General features: G+C 43.1%; 2 protein-coding genes across 3 annotated transcripts in view; one reads left to right on the top strand and one right to left on the bottom strand.

Moving 5' to 3' along the window:
• Positions 1-22,374, bottom strand: part of RB1 (RB transcriptional corepressor 1) — a 69,616-nt gene that overhangs the window by 10,826 nt on the left and 36,416 nt on the right. The window lies entirely within an intron of this gene.
• LPAR6 (lysophosphatidic acid receptor 6) lies at positions 11,556-13,254 on the top strand. 2 transcript variants are annotated; one of them, XM_026053297.1, is made up of 2 exons: positions 11,556-12,015; positions 12,222-13,254. In XM_026053297.1, the coding sequence occupies exon 2, from the start codon at positions 12,301-12,303 to the stop codon at positions 13,033-13,035; it is 735 nt and encodes a 244-aa protein (XP_025909082.1). In that variant the 5' UTR covers positions 11,556-12,015; positions 12,222-12,300; the 3' UTR covers positions 13,036-13,254. The 2 variants fall into 2 exon arrangements, with proteins under 2 accessions (XP_025909082.1, XP_025909081.1); XM_026053296.1 differs by having other exon boundaries at positions 11,556-13,254.

The following is a 22,374-nucleotide window of genomic DNA, read 5'->3' as shown; positions in this document are numbered from 1 at the left end:
CACTGCCATCAAATCAAAACCAACAAAACTCAAACAAAACATATGTGATTTCCCCTCAATTACTACATGAGTGACGTTTCACTGCGGCTAACAAGGTAGGAAGCTATATTTTATCTGATAAAATATATTAAATAACCACACGACAAAAGCTCCCTGCTTCCTGTGGTCTCATTYTATTACAGAAAATATACATAATACTCAAATAACAATGTTTCTCCTACCAAAAAATTGCTCAGTATTGCTCTCTATTGCTATTCTGTGAGAAATTCTCAGGCATTTGCAAAGGGAACAACAACAACAAAAAGTTTTAATGTGTCTGACRAAAGAGCTATATCTTGTAAGGCTTATGCTGAGAAAATTGTTCTGCTCCAAGTTTTGCTTTCGAAATGCAAGAAAAACAAGGTAAAATTAGCTTCTAAGGCTTGTTTTTCTAAAATTCAGTTGGCTTGATGAATATTTTTGACCTTTTTGGAAGAAATCTCACTGAACTCTGTTTGCACAGAAGGCGTTGATTTTGCCAGAATAGGGCTGTCCAATAGGAGCATTTCCAGGCCTTTCTGCTGGAGCTGGAGTCAAGTCCTGGCACCCCTTTCAGCAGGGCTTTCACAAGGGAAATCCCCCTGAGCAGCAACTTAAACAATCCTGATTTCCAAGCCTGACTCCGCTGTGCTTTGCTGGAGCTGCCCACAGCCAGGGCCAACCCAGGCCCRTTCTCCTTCTGCTGGCTGAGAAAATCCAGGGAAATTCGCACACCTTGGGAGCGTTTCTCTCCCTCTATCAGCAAGTTTTGAAGCAAGAGGCTTAAAGTAGCCCCCTGCAAAGCGCTTTGCCCTGGCTCTGGCGCTGCAGACGTGCACAGCTCCCACGCCACAGTGTGAAACCTGTTGCATTTTGCAGCTCATTATTTGCACTTGGGGGAAATAAAAATAAAACCCCTCCGCTGCAGCCTGGCCGTTCCCCCCGCGCCTGCCCTTTCGGGTGCTTGTTGCTTGGGGCATTTTCTGCCAACCAGCCCCTCGAGGGGCACCCCAAGGCCTTTTCGCTATGGGGCCCACGCAGGGAACATGGGGCAGACGCCCAGCACCTCAGCGAGCCCCTTCCAGCCTCCCCACGCTCCTCACCTTCCCACCAGGAATCCCAGCCCTCCTTCTTCTTTCAAGGAAAGCTGAAAGCATTTGCTTTTCTGACCGAAATTCTACTTCAACTCCACTACAAGAGCTCTGARAAGATTATCCCATAAGCAGAAAAATGCCCAGGAGATCTAAAAACTAGGCCTGTTGTACAACTTTGCTGCCTTTACATCAGCAAAAMCCATCTGTTCCAGGCCAGTAAGAACAGCCATGAGGGACACAAGGTGACCTGGAGTCTCGACGTGTTGCTTCGGGTCAGGAGAGCGGCCGTTTGCCTGTTGACTCACTCTTAGGTTAAGTTGTTTTTTGCATCCACGTGTCCCAGTGTTTCCCCATCTCAAAGAGAAACGGAGAGAAGACAAAAGGAAGCAGCTCGGCCAAGAATTCATGGAGGAATTGCTTTGCTCGGGATGAGGCCTTGCCCTGCTCTCTGCTCTCGCCTGCTGCTGCTTTTGGGCAGTGAGGCCTTGTGATCCCAGCAGAAACAGGCCAATATCAAGTTCCCTGTAAGCCAAAGCAGGTATATAAAATATTAGGGCCCAATGCAAGCATAGGCAGACATCAGGGAGAAGCTTTACATATAAATGTCCCCTCTTTCTAACTGCAGACTATAGGGGGGGACCTGTAGCCTATCTGAGCATATAAAGACTCCAAAGCCTCAGAGCTCAACTCCCTCCTGCAGCATTCACAGTGAAGTTCCACAAGTGGCTTCAATCAACTCAAGTGCATTTGGGTCTCCCTTTACTTCCTCGTCTCTCCCTTGCCTTGGGAGCAACCCAGCTATGGCTGGGGAAGCTACGTGTCAGGATGAATCCTGTAGCTGGCCAAAGCATTTTCCTCCTTCAGCTGAGTGCCTGGATGCACTTGGCACCTGGGAAGAGGGTGCTGGAAGCAGGGCTGCACTTTTGCATGGACTGCATAACAGCCCACATTTGTACTTGTTTAATTTAATCATGAAAATCTTGTTTTCAGTTGTCTGATATGGAGAAATGAATGCAGAACCTAATGGAGTTGGAAAGTACAGAGAGTTCAGATAACGTGCATGGAGYAGGAAACCATTCCCAGTCTTTCCTTAATAATAGATACCTTATCCACCTGTCTCACTGCTCTTCACCAGCTCTCCCTGCTACCAATCAACCTCCTTTCCCTCGTTTTGCTCCCTTCTCAGACCATGTAGCTGCTGGCCTTGAGAAACTGTTCCCTGAAGCCAAGTGATTTTCAGCTCTTCTATTTCAGATACGAAGGATCAGTGTAACCTAAAGTTCGTTTTTTTCTCATCTAAACCAATGGAGACCTAGACCATCTTGAAGAACACATGAGAAAACCTAGCAAAAACTGGCAACCTAAGTGGAATGCTGGGCAGGACATGGTGAGTGTCACCACTTGGACCTCACTACCACAGCATGARGAACCTACACCCTCCGGCACAGGCAGCTCCCTTGGAAATGCAGGGGAGCTTCTGGGCCCCACGCAGCTCCTCTTCTTTCTGAGGCCAAACACCTTCTTGCAAAGGACCTGTGCTCTTTTGTCAGAAGTCCCTCGTGATGAGAGCACTTAATTACAAAGGAGACACAGGGTCCAGTCTCTCTTCTTCTTWAGGGGTTGAACTTACTCCTCCTAGGTGTTAGAGCTCTTGCAGGATAATTATGAACAGATTTAAGCAAAAATGGTTCTTTCAGACCAAGCAATCCTTTAACTGAGCTTAAGGCCTCGGAAGAAGCTCAGCAAGAGGCCCCTCAACCCAAGATCTGACTTGAGCATCTTGAGGGTTTGGAGCTTTTGTATTTAAAATGCTTTGCAGCGAAACAAGATTCCACACAGACTGCAAAGCAACCTCCAAACTTCCCAGGAGCCTGACCAATAGAGAAAACATTTTTGAGGGGAGCTTCTGAGTCTTGCTCGATTCCGTCTAGGATTTCTGCAAAAAGAAGGGGGAAAATGTGTGAAGCACCTCAGTGTCCCTCCTCCTAAACTCTGCCCTTTGCTTTTCCAYGTCCCAAGCATCCTCTGCTCACTGCAATGAAAATGTAACACTGTAACAAAGTCCAGGAAATCCTGAATTTGTGCTTCAAGAAACCTCCCGGGGTATGAGCTGAAATGAAAGTCAGCTGACAAACTTTTGGTGCTCTTTACCAGCACTAATGACATGCTAAAGCAATCACGTAAATGATCTTACAATGCAGAAGTTAAAGAGGCTGTTTGCTGACTTACGCTTTTAGAAAGTAATAGTTCTCTGCATTAATCCCAAGTTCCAAGTTCTGCTTTTTGGCAGCTGTTCTCCCTGGACAAGCATTTTCATGTCGGTATTTATCTACACTAATTATAGCTTACCAGCTTCAACGACTCTTATGAAACGGTGGTGCTCCCAACTTCTTGCATTCCAGGTTTGTTAAGGAAAACAAATTAATACTGCAGYTTTGCTTTGTTTTCCACTACACAAACTCACATAAATCTCACCGAATGATTACGGTAAATTCTTTCTATAGCTTCATAATTTCACAGCTTATAAAAACATAATAGTAACGTGACTGTGGGCTTTGTGCTGTCTCTGACAAGCAGAAGTGAAAAACCTCTTACAAAGTCAGGGGCCTCTGTTCTTTCTGTCAGAATAACAAGAAGCTGCAAGTGCTTCGCGCAGTGCCTGCAAGCAATTTGGCACAGGAGGGAAAGGCACCTTGGAGAACTAGGGGGATGAAGAGCAGCAACCCTGACATGGAACCAGCCCTGGCATATGTGCTGGGCAGCAACTTCAACCCAAGGGCTGAAACACAGCAAGGAATTATCCCAGAAATAAAATTGTAAGTTTATTCTACGCTGTTTTTCGCTTTGTTTCATCCCATCTTGCCCTGTATGTTTGGGAAAGCTTCTGAAATAATTCATGAAGCTTCTTCAGTTTCCTTCCTCTCATTCCCAGTATTTGCTTACTACAGCAGCTGATTTTTTTAATTCTTTCCTAAAATAGTCCCGTTTTCCCATTTGCAAAGTGCTTTGAATAAAATTTTCAGACATGCAGSATTTTGAAAATCTCTGCCAAGTCCCATTTAAGCTTTGAATTTCTAATCCTATAATTTACAAAGCATAAACTTGAGTAGAGCCAGAATTTGCCAGGCTTGGGGAAAGCCAGCTTACTTATTTCCTGCATGCTAAGTGGAGAGAAGTTTCAAGTRCAAAATTATTTCAATTATATTTGCAAAGTGACTGAATAAATACATTTTTTTTTAAATCCAAAAAATACAGATGATAGTTCAGGAACTCACATACTTTGCTCCAGCTGAGGCACTTCTATTTGGACCTCTGACATTTTAGAAATCCATTTAATCCCATTCCTGTCCATTCAAGGCAATGTTGCCAAGATCGTTTGCCTGGTCCTTTCTTCATTTTGCTTCCCTCAGAACAATATCAACCTCCATTTCTCACTGCTCTTTTTCCAACCCTTTACTTTTTAGCCCTTCCAAGGAAGGGCTAAACCAAAAATAAACCAAAAATAAATTCCAAAGACTAAAGAGGYTAAAAATATTTATATTTTTTATTATATTATTATTTTTATAAAAATAATGCCACCTAATTTCCTACGAACCTGGTGAAAAGATCCACCACACTTTCATGGCAGAACTGTCTGCTGCCTAAAACACTTCCAGTAAAGAGTTCATCCACGCTGCTTCTTCTCCAGGAAATMTGCAGTCCACAAGAAACAGCTCTCCTGGATTAACCTATAAAATGAGGAGCTCAACATCTCCTAACATCCCTGGGTACCTGCTACAAGTGTCCTCCCATCAGAGGCAGCCAGYTGGTAGGGATTTCTTGCATCATTCTTGTTTGCTGTAGGGTTTGCTGCAGCAATTTTGCAACTGTGGTTTCTCACCAATACTAATTTTCTCTCCCTTTTCCTAATAAGGCCTTTGGTGCTGTCACTGTCCCTACCAACCAGGCACCCAACAAGTAATAAATAGGCTGTGTGGTTTCGGAGGAGGACTACTGCAGAGCAGCAGAATTACAAGAGGGATTTTCTATCATCTCTCAAGAGATAATCGCCTTGCCACGTCGGATCACTGAACTCCTCTGAGAATGCAACTGAAATGAAGGTTTTCCTGTGCACAGCAATTTCTTCATTAAAGACCATTTAAAAGGTTAGAAGCTTCATTTGGCAGAGCCTAATACACATATACATTGTGAGAAAATGGACAAACTGAGGCAGGCGGGGGGACCCAAGTGGGTGCTGCATTTCTTATCTGCTCTTGCYGCAGATGTCAGAGAAAGGTTCGAGCCATCACTTTAAATACATCAGATAAAATACTGTCAACGTGACCGTTTGTTATCACATCATTGCTTGGTTCCTCCCTCTATCGTTCTCATCMTTTTCTTAAGCAGCTTGCATGTCAAAACTCCTTTCAGAGCATAAGCAAAACCTCCTGCTAGGATTTGCCACGAGCTGCGTGCAGAATGGACCTCGAAAGGCTTAAACCAGGTTATTTCTCAGCCATGTGCAAGGGGCCAAACCGCTGCCTGACCTGCCTTGGTGCATTTACAAGGCAAAGCACTGAGCTGCATGTTCCCACGGCCACTTCCAYGGCTACAGGGAAGCCCAGGATGTTCATCCCTAGTAACTGGAATGAGCAGATCCCAGCTGCTGCTGCCACTAGCCGCTGGTTGCTCCCAGAAATGCTATTAACTCACTCGCCTTTCAAACTTGTAGTAAAGAACTGCATTAAGCATTGAATTCCCTATTTTCATTAAGTGTCTTAACCATTCTCCTCGACAGCAATACAAAATAATGCCCAGAATATGCTTTAAGAAGAGCATGTATTTTTAACAGTATTTAATTTCAGGAAATATTACACATCTCAGAACTTGTATGAGATGCTCCCAGAAACAATGCTGCACATCACTCCATAGAAAATATCTTCCAAATCCCTGCTCCAAAACAGCCTTCTTAAACAAGATCAATATGAAACAACAAAAGCAGTTCTTTTTTTTTTTTTTTTTTTGAACTTTTCAAAATGTAGCATTTCAAAGATCCTCCAAACTTCTAATTACAGCTCATAAGAAGTTCTGTGTGCACTGGGGTATTTAGAAAGCTGCAGGGAAAATCTATTTATTATGAAATTTTATTATGGAAATAGATACTGGGCTGTGTGAACACAGTGCCCAGCAGCAGCACCTTGGATTTGAAGCTCTTGCTTCAAAGGAGAGGGTTCTAACTAGGAGAGCTAAGCAACAGAATATACTTAATTTACATCTTTATTACTTAAAAGAATAGTAATTTAATCCAAATATATTCCTTTTCCTATCTAGCTATTAGCTTTTACATATTATTCCTCAAATGAAAATATATTCTTTATAGTCTACTTCTTTATAATATTGCAAAGAGAGGCCAATGTAGGAAACAGCAAGGATGAAGACGGCACAAAGCAAACTGAAGCTGTTCAAAGAAACTGCTTATTCACCCATCAACACACAATAAATACTGGGAAGAAATACTTCAGAACTAAATAAACAGTCCTGTTGTCCTCGAATTTGACTAGAAATGGCCTTTCTTGAAGCACAGCCATTACCTTAATCACTGCACGGGATTTCTTTTAAGAACACAAGACCAAACCAAGCCATTCTATTAAGCTGTTTACAGACACTGCTATGTATTTGTTYGGTTTTGGATAAAAAAACTCCCCATGCAAGAATCCAAGAAAAGAGAAGAAAGAAAAAAAAGAAAAATCTAACAGGCTAAATTTATTTTAAGAAGGAGAGAAATTGGCKTTTTTCTTTGTAAAAGGGAAAGGAGCAGTGGTGTCTTCTCAAAAGGAAATTTAAACAAATCTGAAGAAATAAGAGAAGCATTTCAGACAGAAGAATGAAGAACTTTCTCATTATCTGGAACCTTCCTCTTCCTTTTTTTTTAAGCAATTACACATACGTAGAAGTTATTTTAACATAGAAAATGCAAAAAAAAAAAACCTCGCAGCACTAATACTTTAGCTTCCAATGTCAAAAAAGAAASACATTTGAAAGATTTTTGGCATCTGTACACGGGAACAGGGCTAGCAAAACAAAAATCAAGAAAAGTGGTTTATAGAGGGAGGGTTAAACTTTCACTCTACAGAAGATACTTGTAGCTTTCTTCTCTTTTTCATATGCAAGTRCAGTTTTATTTCATATCAAAACATTAACTAGCAAGCTCCCCGACACCAAGAAGCCTGAGCCCCATKCAGTCTTCCAGCTTCCCTCCTAAACACGAAGTGCTAGACAAAAAAGAGCCCCTTCACCTTCAAACTCCTCCAACGCCCGATTTAAGGCATATCTACGTGAGAGATTTGGTGAGGGAGTAAGAATGTGAATTTTCAGGGCACCCCGGTCTTCGCACYGCGTGTAAGGGGGCAGTTACCGTCAGCCACAGCGGGTCAGTCACCAAAAGCAGCTTCACAGCAACTGAGAAAAGCCTCAAGGGGCACTTACTGCATGGTAGCGGAGAAGGTAAAACTCCTATCCCTGCTTCCTCCGTAGCTACTTCCTCATAAAATTAGTCAGTTAAATCAAAGTGAAGCCTTTTAACAGCTCCTTTTTTTTCTTGGCAGGAATCTAGCTTAAAAAAAAGATCTTCTGAAATATTTATCCTATTCACCAGGCACTGTAATTACTTCAGTATCATATTTAATTTGAGGGTTGTCCTCCTTCCAAGGACCTCGAACTGCTTCTAACAAGCAGGATGGTCTCACATCCCAGCGAGGAAGCGAATGAACTTTTACACAGCAGGAAAACACGCGCGCAAAACTGCTGAAAATCCAACCAAAGTTGGAACAGGAAACCTGTGGCAGAGCTGTAATAAATTCCTTCCTGCAAACGCGCTCACCAAAACAAAAACGCCAGAGTCTAGTGGGAGCAAAAACACTTTAGAGGCCAGCCCTGGCCTGCAAAGAGGGTCAAAGAAACGATAAACAAACTGGGGCAAAGACGATGCTGTCCTGCCAGGCTCGTCCTCGCTGCCAGGTCTGCAGGCAGCGATGCCCGTGGAGCTGCAGCCTGCGAGGCCCCGGGTGCCCAAGTCATCCCCWTTTGCAGCAGCACCTGCTCCAGCTGCCACGGAAGTGCTGTAATAACGTGGATGCCGTGAAGTCCTAGAGCTAAAATTGTTTTTTCTCTAAAGTTCAAAATTCACCTTGGCTCTCACTACAGTCTATGGTCACAGCACTGAAAATCTGAACGACAGCAGAGGGTCAGGCAACACCAGCCAGAAAAACCCTCAAAGTCTCCAAATACCTTTTTTTTTTTTTTTTTTTTTTTTGGTATTTCCTTAGAGCTCAACTTGGACTGTGTAATTCACGGGGTCTTGCCCCAGAGCCCGAGCTGACAGGCAGCCTCCAGCTCTGTGACATCTGGGAGCAGGAAGGAGGACCCAACAGCTGAGGCAGCTGCTGCTCTGGCAGACAGATGCAGGGCTGGGATCATAAAGCGCTTTCCTCCTGACCCTCTGCTCCCAGCCAAGATCCCTGGAGAATGCAAAGAGTCTGAGCTATCTAAACTATGATATCTCAAGTCCTGTAAGCTGAACTACATGCTAACCACCAGAAACGTGCAAAATGYGCTCTTTGCAGAAGTGAGAGGACTTCCAAGTATTTCATGTGCCCTCTGCCCTTATTGTCTCTAAGTGCAAGACAAAACTGGCAGGCAGAAATGCAGTTATTACTAATCTAGCACTTGCGGTAAACGATAGGTTCTGGGGCCAGGCTATTTTGAGCGGTGGCCAGYGACAGGACAAGAGGCAACAGCCACAAACTGAAGCACAGGAAGCCCCATCTGAACATGAGGTGGAACTTCCTCACTGTGAGGGTGCCAGAGCCCTGGCACAGGCTGCCCAGGGAGGCTGTGGAGTCTCCTTCTCTGGAGATCTCCCAAACCCGCCTGGATGCCGCCCTGTGCCCCGTGCTCTGGGTGTCCCTGCTGGAGCAGGGGGTTGGACCAGACAGTCTCCAAGAGGTCCCTTCCAACCCCGACCCTTGGGTGCTTCTGCACTGCTACCGACTCATCACTGCCTCTAATTTTGAGGGAAAAGGGCAGCCACTTTCCCATGTGCTTCCCTTGGGTGGCAGCAGTGCTTCCTTGAGAGAGGAAAACCTGTCACCTCCCACTCGCCTGCCCAGCAGCTGCCAAAGGAAAAGCTGCCAGCGGGGAAGAAGTGCAGGCAAGGGCACTGCCGCAGGGATTCTCTGCCCAAAGCAGCCAATAAACATTTTTAAGTAGCACCAGGGCTTAGCTGAAGTTCTCCAAATCCAACAGCACAGAGCCAAATATCTTAAAGCTTGAGCTACTAAAAGCAAAACGTGCAGAGTTTCCCTCCTAGCTAGCACGGGAACTTTGCCAGAATGACAGCTCCCAAAGACYTCAAACCTTCCTGAGCTGCTAATGCAGATGCTTCAGCACATAGAAGTACAGAAATGCAGCAGCATGCAAATTTAAGCAGCACTTAACTGTATCAGCCTAATCTAACCTCAGAAAAGGGGTCTGCAATTCTCCTTTGCCTACAAACTCCAACAATTAAAGAGAAAATGAGTCTCAGTCATAACTAATCACTGAAATACAATACAAAATTAAAGCCTGCCACCTTGGGGTTTTCGTATTTTTCTTCTGCAGGTGGAAACCCCCCTGCTGCTGATGCTATTTCTAGAATTATATAAAAACATGTGTTTCTTGGACTGAAAGGAGGAGGTGCAAGAACTGCTCTGGACAAACTGAAAGTCTGCTGAAAAGCTGCAAGGGCTGGAGCGAGCCCCAGGCTCAGCCAGGCAGCACGAGCATAGATTGACATATGTATGTATATTTTATATATATACATATGACATGTTAGACCTGAAACAGTCTGCTAAGCTCATATTTTCATGTCTTGCTGACAGATGGAAAATGGGCTTTGCTTTAGCACAGATCTCAAGCCTAACTTCAAAGCTTATGTATTTCTTGCTGGTACGGACATCTAAACAAAATTGAAATATCTTGATTTCACCTTAAAAAAAAAAAAAAAAAAAAGGTGAAAGGTCTCCACAGACAAAATTCCCATTCTTACATGTTCCTGAATCCCGTTTGACACATCTTACATTAGGAAACTATGCCAGAATCATGTGAAGGGCTAGATTTTTTTTTGCCTAACAGAGCCTTGCTTATGTACAACTGATTAAAATATAGTTCAAAAGAACCCTGCCACCCAGCCAGATATAAAGACATTTGTTATTCTAAGACTTTGAAATATACTAGTTTTAGTGCCAGAAGTAAAGGAGCCTATCCAAGCCAATGCTAAATAAATGAGTTTGTATAAACTGAGATTTATCTCATGCCTTCCCCTAAAGGGAGCAAGAGATCCTTTTTTTTCTAAATTTACTTAACAATTTAATTAGTTACAACATGTTTTCACTGCACTAATCAGTGACTAATGGAAATATTTCGTACATCTGCAATAACTGGCTTCTTTAAATCATCAGAGCCAGCTGCTCAGTGCAGTATTTACTTTGGTAAGTTATGTTCATTTTGGGCTTTCTGAATCAAAGAAAATGCTTTTTCTACTACAGAATTTCAAAACCGAAGCTGAAACGTTATGCAAATAGTACCACCTAACTGACTGGAAAGATTCTGAGCTATAAATTTCTAATATTAAATACACGTAAAATTTCTTCCCCCAGTGCAATATATTTTTAAATATATATTTGGGGAATAACCCAGAGCAACCTACAGGTTTAAAATCTTTACGGCTCTGCCACTGAGTAAATGAGGCAATTTCATCGGAAATAAAATACTTTGTGTTGAACTGTCCCCCATAAGGTATGCATTGGTGCACTGAGGGAATCAAGACAGAACCACCTAGCTAATTTCTGGTGCTTAATAGATGTTCTCTATTACAAGTGTACACATCTTTTCCCAAAGCTGCAAGGTAAGATAAAAAACAAATGTAAAATATAAAATTCTGTAGTTATTATTCACAAAAAAGGAGTTACTAAAACATCAACAAAGGATACTGCCATGAGATTGGCAAGCTCTGGTAAAAGCAGTGCTCACCACCAGCACCTCCAACCAGCACAGCAGGAGTTAACAGAAGGCAGCAGCAGCAGCAGGGCTGCTAGTGACCATTTGCAGCCTGCAAGGTACACAGTCCCAGCAGACACATTATCAGATTAGAGGAAGGCAAACAGAGTGAATTGAAACCAGGCTTCGGCAAAGTCCAACCTTTCCTGCCGTGATGTCACGGTACAAAGCGAGGGAGCGCGCGGCGGCGGCGCTGCAGAATGAGCCTCCGCGCTCCCTCGCGGGGCCGCCGTGCGCTGCAAGAGCCAACACGCCCTGGAATCTGGATCCTGGGCTTCCCGCCCCGTGGGGTGAGCGGGGAGCAGAGTTGAAGAGCTCGTTTGGCAGCGGCAGCGAGGCTGCGAGCGCAATGGAAGCGGCTGTGTCTCGCCGAGCCCGGGAAGGCCGTTCCTAACGCGCCCGTTGCCGGTTACTTGCACGGCTTTGGATGGTGAAGATCTCCTGGCATCACGATTCATGGGCAAGAATAAGGCAGAAAGTTCTACTGCAGCTTCAAATTGAAGAAGCAGCAAACAACATGGAATTAAGGAAGCTTTGGAATCACCTMATCGGCTACAAATAATGTGTTTTTTATTTTCCATGCCTGGCTACGTGATTGCAGTAGCATCTGGGAGAAAACAACGCTCTCCTGGTGACTACTGGAGAGGTACCTTGCTACTACACGGCGTGTGGTTCTTCTGTGAAGCCCGAAAGTGAAACAGAACATTATCGAAGCGCAGCAGTCAAACATCTGCGCATCTTCTGGGAATTTARAAAGCTACAATAAAACAGCCGAGAAAAGGACAATCACAGGAAGTCAGACTTGTATTCTGAACAGGCTATTATAATGGTAAGCTCTAACTGTTCCACTGAGGACTCCTTTAAATATACTTTATACGGATGTGTATTTAGCATGGTGTTTGTTCTCGGCCTCATAGCAAACTGCGTTGCCATCTACATCTTTACATTCACATTAAAAGTGCGAAACGAGACTACAACTTACATGCTTAACTTGGCAATATCTGATCTGCTTTTTGTGTTTACATTGCCCTTCAGGATTTATTACTTCGCAGTAAGAAACTGGCCCTTTGGAGACATTCTCTGCAAGATTTCGGTCACGCTGTTTTACACCAACATGTACGGCAGCATCTTGTTTTTGACGTGCATAAGCGTCGACCGCTTTCTGGCCATAGTTCACCCCTTTCAGTCGAAGACTCTTCGAACCAAAAGAAATGCAAAAATCGTCTGTGCTGCCGTGTGGATCACGGTGCTGGCAGGGAGCACCCCCGCGAGCTTTTTCCAGTCTACAAACCGCCGCAATAACACCGAGCAAAGAACGTGTTTCGAAAACTTTTCGGAGGCCACATGGAAAACCTACCTATCCAGGATTGTGATCTTCATCGAGATCGTGGGGTTCTTCATCCCGCTCATCTTGAACGTGACCTGCTCTACCATGGTCTTGCGGACTTTGAATAAGCCACTTACGTTAAGTCGGAATAAACTAAGCAAGAAAAAGGTACTTAAAATGATTTTTGTCCATTTGCTGATATTCTGCTTCTGTTTTGTGCCATATAACATTACCTTAATACTCTACTCCCTCATGAGAACACAGACCTTGATCAACTGCTCAGTGGTAACTGCAGTGAGGACCATGTACCCCATCACCCTGTGCATTGCTGTTTCTAACTGCTGCTTTGACCCTATCGTGTACTACTTCACATCAGACACGATACAGAACTCCATCAAAAAGAACAGGTCCACTAGGACCGGAGACACCAGGTTCTCCGAAATGCACGTTTCGGAAAACTTCATTCAGCACAGTCTCCAGACCATAAAAATGAAAATATTTGACAGTGACTCAACAGTATAAACTGGACAAGGTAAAAGGACTTGTTGGGACTAAACTGGAACTAAAAGCTGGCACATTTCCTCAGCTGTGAAAACAGATTTTGGTCTGTAAGTGTTACTCTTCCTACGCATCAGAAAAAAAAAAAATGTATGATAAATTTGTAAATAGTAGTTGTAAAGATGTTAATAGTATATATAATTGTACACAGAAAAAATATTGTAAACAAATCCTGACAAGTGTCTTGGGCTGGCTGCATGCCAGAAACAGCACACCTTGAGTTTCTGCTTAGGCTGTGGCAGCCCACAGAGCATTTGTCACATCAGAACCAAATAAAAACTGAGCTCTTTTTTCCAAAGTTAAATACTCATTTTTAGTAACTGTACTGCTTTCCATATGGCTGAGGACGAGGGTACGACCGGCTGCACCCTGGCTGGCAGACCCCAGTCATGGAGAACAGCCCCACAGGGCTCCTCTGGCCAGGCAGCTCCTCCCTCCTTTCCTACTCTTTCATTCCCACTTCCTCCTCCATTTTGGCAGCACGGGCAGGATTTGACCCATCTGGAGCATTTCCTAGTGCCACACACGGTGCTGGGCAACACTGGATCCCCCTCTGGCACCGCATCCCACTGCCTCACAGGGAGCAGCACAGGAGAGGCCGCCAGGGCCTTTTGCCTCAGGTRGCTCCCGTTTCCAAGCTGGGAAAAAGGCCCAACGGGGCTTGTCCCGCTTATCTGATAGACACGGGCTCTCCCCACAAGCCTTGCCCCATACAGAAATTAAACCTTCTCGCAGGTTAGCGTGCCTGCTAACAACTCGGAAAAACTGGTTTTTCTTCTCATCCCTCTCAGGTGTCTGGGTAATTATCACAAAATAACCTCTGCTGTTAGTGCTCGGGGTGCTGCCCCACTCCATTAAACTCTTTTGTGAGCTGCTCTCAAAAGCAACAGGAGTAAAATAATGTCCTCCAAGGAAGACAATGGGACCACAAAGTAGTAGTTTCCTGGTGAAAAACTACAACTTTTTGTTAGCTAAAGGCAAGCCTGCACATCAGAGTATCTAGGTCTACGGGATAGAAAACACTTCCTTAAGAAAAACTGCAAGATCTGGTAATTTTAGAGCGAGCCGCTTAACAGCTGTGTGGTAGAAGTGCTTCCCCTCTTATCTTTAGCATTTCTAATTTCAAATGCAAGTTTCTCAAACTTTAGAAAATGCAAAAATAAATTACTTGAGGTTAACTGCTAACAAAGTTGATCTGGACATCTTTAAGTCAAAATTGTGTAAAAAACAAAATCTACATATATCACTGTTACGGACAGGAATATAGACAGTGTTTAAAATTGTCCTTATATGCATATGTTTCTAAGCTATTAGAATACAGGGGTTATTTTTTTCAAAATTAGACATCACCGTAAAGTTACACAGGTATTTAAAAGGTAAAAATATCAAGTAGTAGCTGTTGCTTCCTCACATTTAAATAATGGTGCCAAAAAAACCAAACAAAATGAAACTGCATTTTGGATCCAAGGCACTCAGCTGTCACAGACCTATAACTACCACTCCTACTATCACCACTACTACAAGTACTTTTACCTCAGACCAGTGTACAGAAGTAGGAATCAGTTTGGAGAAAATGTACACTGGGGTACCAGACGTTATACTATCCAAATGGGTTTACCTCTTTTTTGTAAAGCTTGTGATTATTACAGCTCAGGCCTCAACTACTGAAAAAATAAGCTACTTGCAAAGGCTCTTGGGATTTCATGCTGATAAGATGTACAGTGCTGTTAAAGTAAAAATTCACTCTGCCCAACTTAGGAAAGGAAAACGCAAGTAGTTAGAACTAAATTACAACAAAGGCAGCATAGATTTATATGTCTAATATCTAAAAACCAGACAGTTTTAGCAGGGAATCCTGAGCTCTTTTGATGCATTTCTGGCTTCAGAAAAAAAAAGTAGAAAAAACGCTGCAAGTACAAATGCTAATCATGCTCTCTGTAAAAACGTGAAGTTCAAAAGTGCTGTGCAGAACTCTGTTTTGAGGTCGAGTGCCTCCTCTTGCTTCCTCCAAAGCCCTTTCGGAGCCGAGCTCTTTACGTGGCGGCTGGGCGCCGTTTCAGCAGTACTTCCCTTCCCGAGCGCGCGCGGCCGAGCGGGTGCTTGGTTGGGTGACAACTTGTTTAATCACGCCTCTGTATTGCATGAGCAATGTCCCTGCGGCCTCACCCCCGTAAAGGGAAGCTGCTCCRAGATTATGAAACTGCCCCGAAGAAAAATCACTGCTCGAGATGCAGAACAAGCAGAGGAAGACGCCAATGGTGGCTGCCTTGCGAATTAGGCCTCCCTGCGGTCAGAAGTCTTTGGACTCTGGTTTCCTCATCTGCAAAGTCCAGGCACTGCCCTTTTATCACAAAAGCAGTGCAAATGTAGTTAATGTAGCAGCAAAATCTCCTCACAGCAGTTTCACAGAGCTCTGTKCATTAGGACATACTGTGAAGTTGCACATAAGCACACAGGGTAGCTCCAAAATTGGACTAATACATGACTGCCAACCTCCAAATCAAGATGATTTTATGACCAAGTACAAGCATCTATGAGACAGATGTCAGGATTAACCATGCTTTGCTGTAGTAATTTGGCAATCAACTGGGACAATTCTCCAGAACTATATGATAGAGCCTCTGTTCAAGAGTCACTTAGAGAAACATTTAGAAGACAAACTGTTGGGAGCAAACATCTTGTCTGTAGGAATCAAATTAAACAGTTGGTATTTTAACGAATATTTTTCTGTTCGGTATTTTAGCTACTGCAATGCATGGAACATACCATAATGCAGTATCTCAGTGGCTGCATACATTCCACACTGAGAAAAATAAAACAAACCTCGCTGCTATCTAAAGGGAGTGTCTGCTTTAAAAAGCCCTGCTCAGATAATCCCCTGAGCTTCAAATCTGACTTTTGAACCTATTTAGAAACCTCCCAGGGTCAAGGGAGCTCTAGGATACGTGCACACGTACACACGTGCATGTTAGGGCTGATTCAATATTTAAGGGAGTTCATTAAAAAGGGCATATTTGACTTTATACTGCTTTTATATTTGACTTGAAATTTGATTTTCTGGCTTTCTTTGGAATAGAACACAAGATGAAATTAGCTTCATTTAACATAAGTGTCTTTTTTGAAACTTCAGGGAAGCTAGAAACCCTGGCCTTGAATCAATATCCAAATTTCAAGTACCTTCATTCCTTAAAATGCAAAGACTGAAAAAGAACGCAAAGATACAAACAGGCTGTAGTGGACCAGAGTCCAAACACTCACTTAACATCCAAACACAGCATCGTGAGGAGTCCGCAACATTCGGAGAATTTTTCTTCCATGGACAGGAACTTAAGGAAAAAATTTCTTACCAGTGAGGGTGTCAGAGCCCTGGCACAGGCTGCCCAGGGAGGCTGTGGAGTCTCCTTCTCTGGAGATCTTCCAAACCCGCCTGGATGCCACCCTGTGCCCCGTGCTCTGGGTGTCCCTGCTGGAGCAGGGGGTTACACAAGAGGATCTTCAAAGGTCACTTCCAACCTCAACCAGTCTGTGATTCTGTGACTTTCCCCGTCTCCCTTGGCACTTTGCAAACATCCAATATCTGAAACATTCTCCAGCAAGAAGTTCAAGTTCTGTGGAAAAAAACCCTCCCTAACCTCTCCTGTTTGAGATCTACTAGTTCCATTAGCACCCCCCACTTGCTTTAGGGAGAGCAAAGGGGCTTTTGATTGTCATTCAGATTGTCCCTGTCATGCATGATTATATCTGCCTCTCATCTCTAGCAAATTACAGAATTTTTATTTTCATTTACAACTTTAGCTGAAGATGTTTTCTGAAATGTATAAAGAACATGGGTAAAATCCTAGTGAATCCAATGGGGTTTGTACTGATAATTTTGAAAATGACAGTTAAGGTTAATACATTGCATGATTTATCCTTCAAAATGCTTTCTGGGAGCTTTACTGAATGTAATTCTGACATCACTAAATACATTTTATTCATGTCTTTCCAGCAGCAATTATATTTTAAGGTTCAGATCCCTGGGTAGACCTGCAAATCCTGATGAGCACCGTTTTTTGCCAGACTCTTATATGTGTTACACCTCAGGGAAGATGCAAAGGGGACATATTTCAAAACATAAGACAAAATGTGAATTTAAAAAAAAAATGAAATAATAAATAGTTATAAATATCTGGGCTGAATTAGCTATTCAATTATCAAAGTACTGAAAAGAAGTTGACAATTACTGAAATAGAGTATTTTCAGAGCTGATTCAATCAAATTATGAATGAAAATTTAGATTTTAGGATAGAAAATTTAGTCCCATGTGTGCAGTTCAGCGTTTTATGGAAGCAACTAGGTAGTTTTATTTTGTACAGATATTACACTGTCTCCATTGATAAGCTTGTTCTACTCCTCCTTCAGCCCCAAATCTACCTGCAGCCTTTCACCCTTTTCATTTCCCTCTCACACCCCAGTTCCTGCTATACCACTGCTTGCAAAACATGGCCACGTTTTCCTGTCAGGAAATTGACTTGCCATAAAGTTAGAAGATAGAAAATAAAACAAAGAAAAAAAAAATCACACCCCCCTGCATACATGTTTAGTATATAGCCTAGTATTATTTTTAGAAAAATAGAAATTCAGAAACTGATAGTTTATTTTTTAGAAAAAAATAAAGTTTAGTTTAACAAATTTATAAAATTAAGTTTTAAAATAATATTTTTTTATTAGAAATGCAGTGCACAGTCAGCTCTAGTTACAAGGAAGCTAAAAGCAGACTAGCACTAAGGTAAGATAAGGGTAAGATAATGTTCCACAGTTTAAACATGAAAATCAAGCTATAGCTAATAATCAAGTCATCTAACTATATATTCCTAGCATTTCATGAAATGACAATTCTTTAAAATAGTAATTTCCCACATGCTTCACTTTAAGCCCCCCTATCTCCACCTTTTTTAAAGAGCTGCTACTGCAAAGAGAAAAGAAACCTATAAATGACAGTCCTCACTACTGGAAGCATCAGAAATCAATTCCATTAGCTTGGGAATACAAGACCAAGTTTATTTCACACAAAAATAGCTACAGCTATGCTAACTCTTCTTCTTTTCAGATAAATCCTAGGACATTCTTTATGAAAGAAACTCAATTGCACATATTACTTGCATAATTTTACAGGAGTGTGAAGACCTGCTATATTAAACCTATTTATTTTTTGAAGTTTGTCCTGACAAGCTTTTCCTGAAAGTGTAGTACCCATCTAATAAAAATTGAAGGGACTGACCAATCAGAAGCGATACTGGTGACAAATAATTTACCATTCATCAGAGCATCAAGAAATACACTTGACTACACTTGCAAGCATCAGCAGTAAAAACCTTGATAGTTTTTTTTTTATTTTAGCTACTTTTAGTGTAGCTACATTATAGATTTCTCATTGAAATTGGTTCGTAGGTATAAAAAAGGCAATAAATTTATAATACTGAGTACTTGTCTGTATTTTAAGTCTAAAGAGCAATATTTCTGCAATAACTTCAAAAAATGGAAAAATTCTTGATTTACATGTGGCCACGTGGCCTGCGAAAGCTTTCTCTTGCATTTGAAAGGGGTTGAATAACTTGTTTTATGTAGTGCACACTCAAGAAAGACAGATGCAGTGTTTCCATGTTCCTGTGGACACACGCAATGGAAATTCTGCGCAGAGATCTGCGAGTTGCTCTGAGCCACTCACGTGTTCACAGAATCACAGAATGCTCAAGGTTGGCAGGGACCTCTAGAGATCATCTAGTCCAACCTTCCTGCTCCAGCAGGCACACCTACAGCATGTGGCACAGGGCGGCATCCAGGCGGGTTTGGAAGATCTCCAGAGAAGGAGACTCCACAGCCTCCCTGGGCAGCCTGTGCCAGGGCTCTGGCACCCTCACAGGGAAGAGGCTCCTCCTCACAGGGAGATGGAACTTCCTGCATTTCAACTTATACCCATTTCCCCTTGTCCTATCACTGGCCACCAATGACAAGAGCTTGGATGCTTGAATGTTGGGAGCAAGCAGCAGGCAGGAGCCTGGCTGTGCAGACACCTCACCCCGTGTAGCCTTCCTTTTGCTCAGGCTGACTCCAGGGCAGGACGTGCCAGCTGGTGCCAGCTCAGGCAGGTATCCAAGCCAACTTCTGACCAGGTACAGTCCAATGGGGCAAGATGGTAGTTGTCCCTACTCAAACTACTGAATTATATGCTGTGAAAGTGGGCTTTTGCCCTTAAGTGCTGCCTTTTCTTTCTGATTTTTATTGCATGTATAAGTGTATGTTTGGGCATATTCTTGCTCGAGTAGGTAGTTACCCCCTTGATAGCCTTAGAACTGGGCATAAGGGTGGAAAAAAAAAAAATCAAGTGTTTGACACCATAGTTTGCTAACTACTAGAAATAGCTTCTATGTACCACAGAAAAGTCATCTAAAGAATGAGTCAAAGCAGTAGTAGTACTSAGAGAGTTATTTAGGAATATGACTCGCACGGTGCGGTGGATTGAGGGCTGGCTGGATGGCAGAGCTCAGAGGGTGGTGATAAATGGGGCCGAGTCCAGTTGGAGGCCTGTGGCCAGGGGTGTCCCCCAGGGGTTAATACTGGGCCCAGTGCTGTTCAACTTGTTTATCAATGACCTGGACGAGGGCACGGAATGCACCCTGAGCAAGTTTGCAGATGACACCAAGCTGGGTGGAGTGGCCGACATTCCGGAGGGCTGTGCTGCCATCCAGAGGGACCTGGACGGGCTGGAGAGTTGGGCAGAGAGGAACCTCATGAGGTTCAATAAGGACAAGTGCAGGGTCCTGCACCTGGGGAAGAATAACCCCAGGCACCAGGACAGACTGGGGGTCGACCTGCTGGAGAGCAGCTCCACGGAGAGGGACCTGGGAGTCCTGGTTGACACCAAGTTAACCATGAGTGAGCAGTGTGCCCTCGTGGCCAAGAAGGCCAATGGGATCCTGGCTGCATCAGGAGGATGTTGCCAGCAGGTCAAGGGAGGTGATTCTGCCCCTCTACTCAGCTCTGGTGAGGCCGCACCTGGAGTACTGTGTTCAGTTCTGGGCACCCCAGTATAGGAGGGACGTGGAGCTTCTAGAGAGGGTCCAGAGAAGAGCAACCAGGATGATTAAGGGAATGGAACATCTCTCGTATGAAGAGAGGCTGAGTGAGCTGGGCCTGTTTTCTCTGGAGAAGAGACGGCTCAGAGGGGATATGATTAATATGTATAAGTTCAGGAAGGGAGAATGCAGGGAGGAAGGGGACAGGCTGTTCTCACTGGTGGCCAGCGATAGGACGAGGGGTAATGGCCACAAGCTGAAGCATAAGAAGTTCCTTCTCCAGGTGAGGAGCAACTTCTTTACTGTGAGGGTGACAGAGCAGTGGAACAGGCTGCCCAGGGAGGTTGTGGAGTCTCCTACTCTGGAGGTCTTCAAAACCTGCCTGGATGCCACCCTGTGCCACATGCTGTAGGTGTGCCTGCTTGAGCAGGAAGGTTGGACTAGATGATCTGTAGAGGTCCCTTCCAACCTTAAATATTCTGTGAATCTGTGTGAATGACTCCAAGCCAGACTGACAAATTCAAATCATCTTCACACTACGACTCACTCCAGCTGCAAAGATAGGCACAGGAGTAAGCGCAGCCCATTCTACAGAGCAGGTAGTAGGGCTGCAGAAGTCAAGGGATTATCTTTTCTTATTCAAAAAGATTATTGTATGCAGTTTTCCCCAAATGAGCAAGATTTTTTAATTGAAAACCGCAAATATATCTCCATGATTTTTAAAACATTTTTCCTCACTGGCAGCCTTTAAAACTCCCACAACATATTTACAATACTGATAGTGCAATACAGCAAAACGAAAACCTGCAGTTTGAACTATCTTATTACGACAGACAATGAAAGTTCTACAGCCAGGATACAGCTGCCCAGCACTGAACAACATATGAAGTGTAATGAAAAGGAAATGTCACCAGAAAATATATATGCTTTTATATAAATATATATATTTTTTATTATTTTTTACAAAATGGTACCAATAATCAAGACAACCTAAAGGAAGAGAGATCATGCAATATAGCATCATGTTAACCAAGCCCTATTTATGTAGCTACATCCTTACTTGGGAGTATGTGCAGTGGCAGCTACACACAGCAGGTCAGACTGGCTGTAAAAGGACAGTCAGAAAGAAAGTGCAATACTCCTGCTTCTGTACCCACACTGCTAACAGCACTCAGCCTAATTACAGCTTGGTGACATCTATGTGACAAACCACAACAGCAACTATAGGCAGGACACAATGTAAACAGTTACCTCAAGCAGAATTAGGCTCAATTAAACATATGATTCATTTCTGCTAACCTTAACTGAAAAATATAATGCATCTAGTTTAGGCTGGTTCTCAATAGAGATGTTCTCTGTAGTCAGAAGGATGTACCTTCAGAAGGCAAGGAATCCCACCCTGAATATGTGCTTAAGATAAATACAACAGTTTTCTTCCTGAGAGTGCCTCTACCTCTCCAGTATAGATATAACCTATATTCCCCAGTTTTAGAAGGTAGGATCTATATTCCCCGATAAGAGAAACTCTACATTTTGAAATAGTAGATGAAGTGGTACAAAGTTTAAACCTTAAATCAAGAACAGCATCCACATTTCAGATAATGGAAACAGACTGCATAGCTGCTGTCTTTGGTAATCCCTTTGGTCATGTTTGTACTTGAATTGCAATAACCTCTTCAGGGTTGGGCTAACTCGGTATACTTGCAATAGAAACTCTATTAAGACTGCATGAAGCACGACCAGCATCTTGCTGCTCCTGCAACTTTTTAGTGCCCTTAGTACCTGTCAAGAAATGAAGCTATTGCTAATAGTGACAGAAGCAAGAAATGCAGGACCTCGGATTTAAAACCATTATAGTCTCTCTTCCAGCAGCCTAAAGGATTTGGTTGGATGGTAACACCCAGGCATGAGTAACAGCTTTAGTCATCTTCACCATAAAGAGGAGGGGCAGGGAAGACTTTCAAAGTGATGGTGCAGGCACTTGAGCAAAGACTACCAGTCTTGCCTTTTTTTTTCTTCCTACTCTCTATTTGCCTTCAGCTATTAGGGCAGATAACAGTTAAGCCTCAAGAAGTGCAAAACAATTCCTATGAAAGAACACTCTTTGGAAGCAGTAAGGTAAAATACCCACCTTTATATGTGTGTATATGTATATATGTATGTTTTATTCATGTGTTAATTAACACATACACTCAAACTAAAAAGCACACACAGACCTATTTTTCTATTTTTCTATTTTTCTATTTTT

Source organism: Nothoprocta perdicaria, unplaced genomic scaffold, assembly GCF_003342845.1.
Source record: "Nothoprocta perdicaria isolate Ctin4 unplaced genomic scaffold, notPer1 scaffold_98, whole genome shotgun sequence".
NCBI lineage: Eukaryota > Metazoa > Chordata > Aves > Tinamiformes > Tinamidae > Nothoprocta > Nothoprocta perdicaria.
The sequence above is the reverse complement of the archived record's forward strand: the minus strand, read 5'-3'. Positions and strand labels throughout refer to the sequence as shown.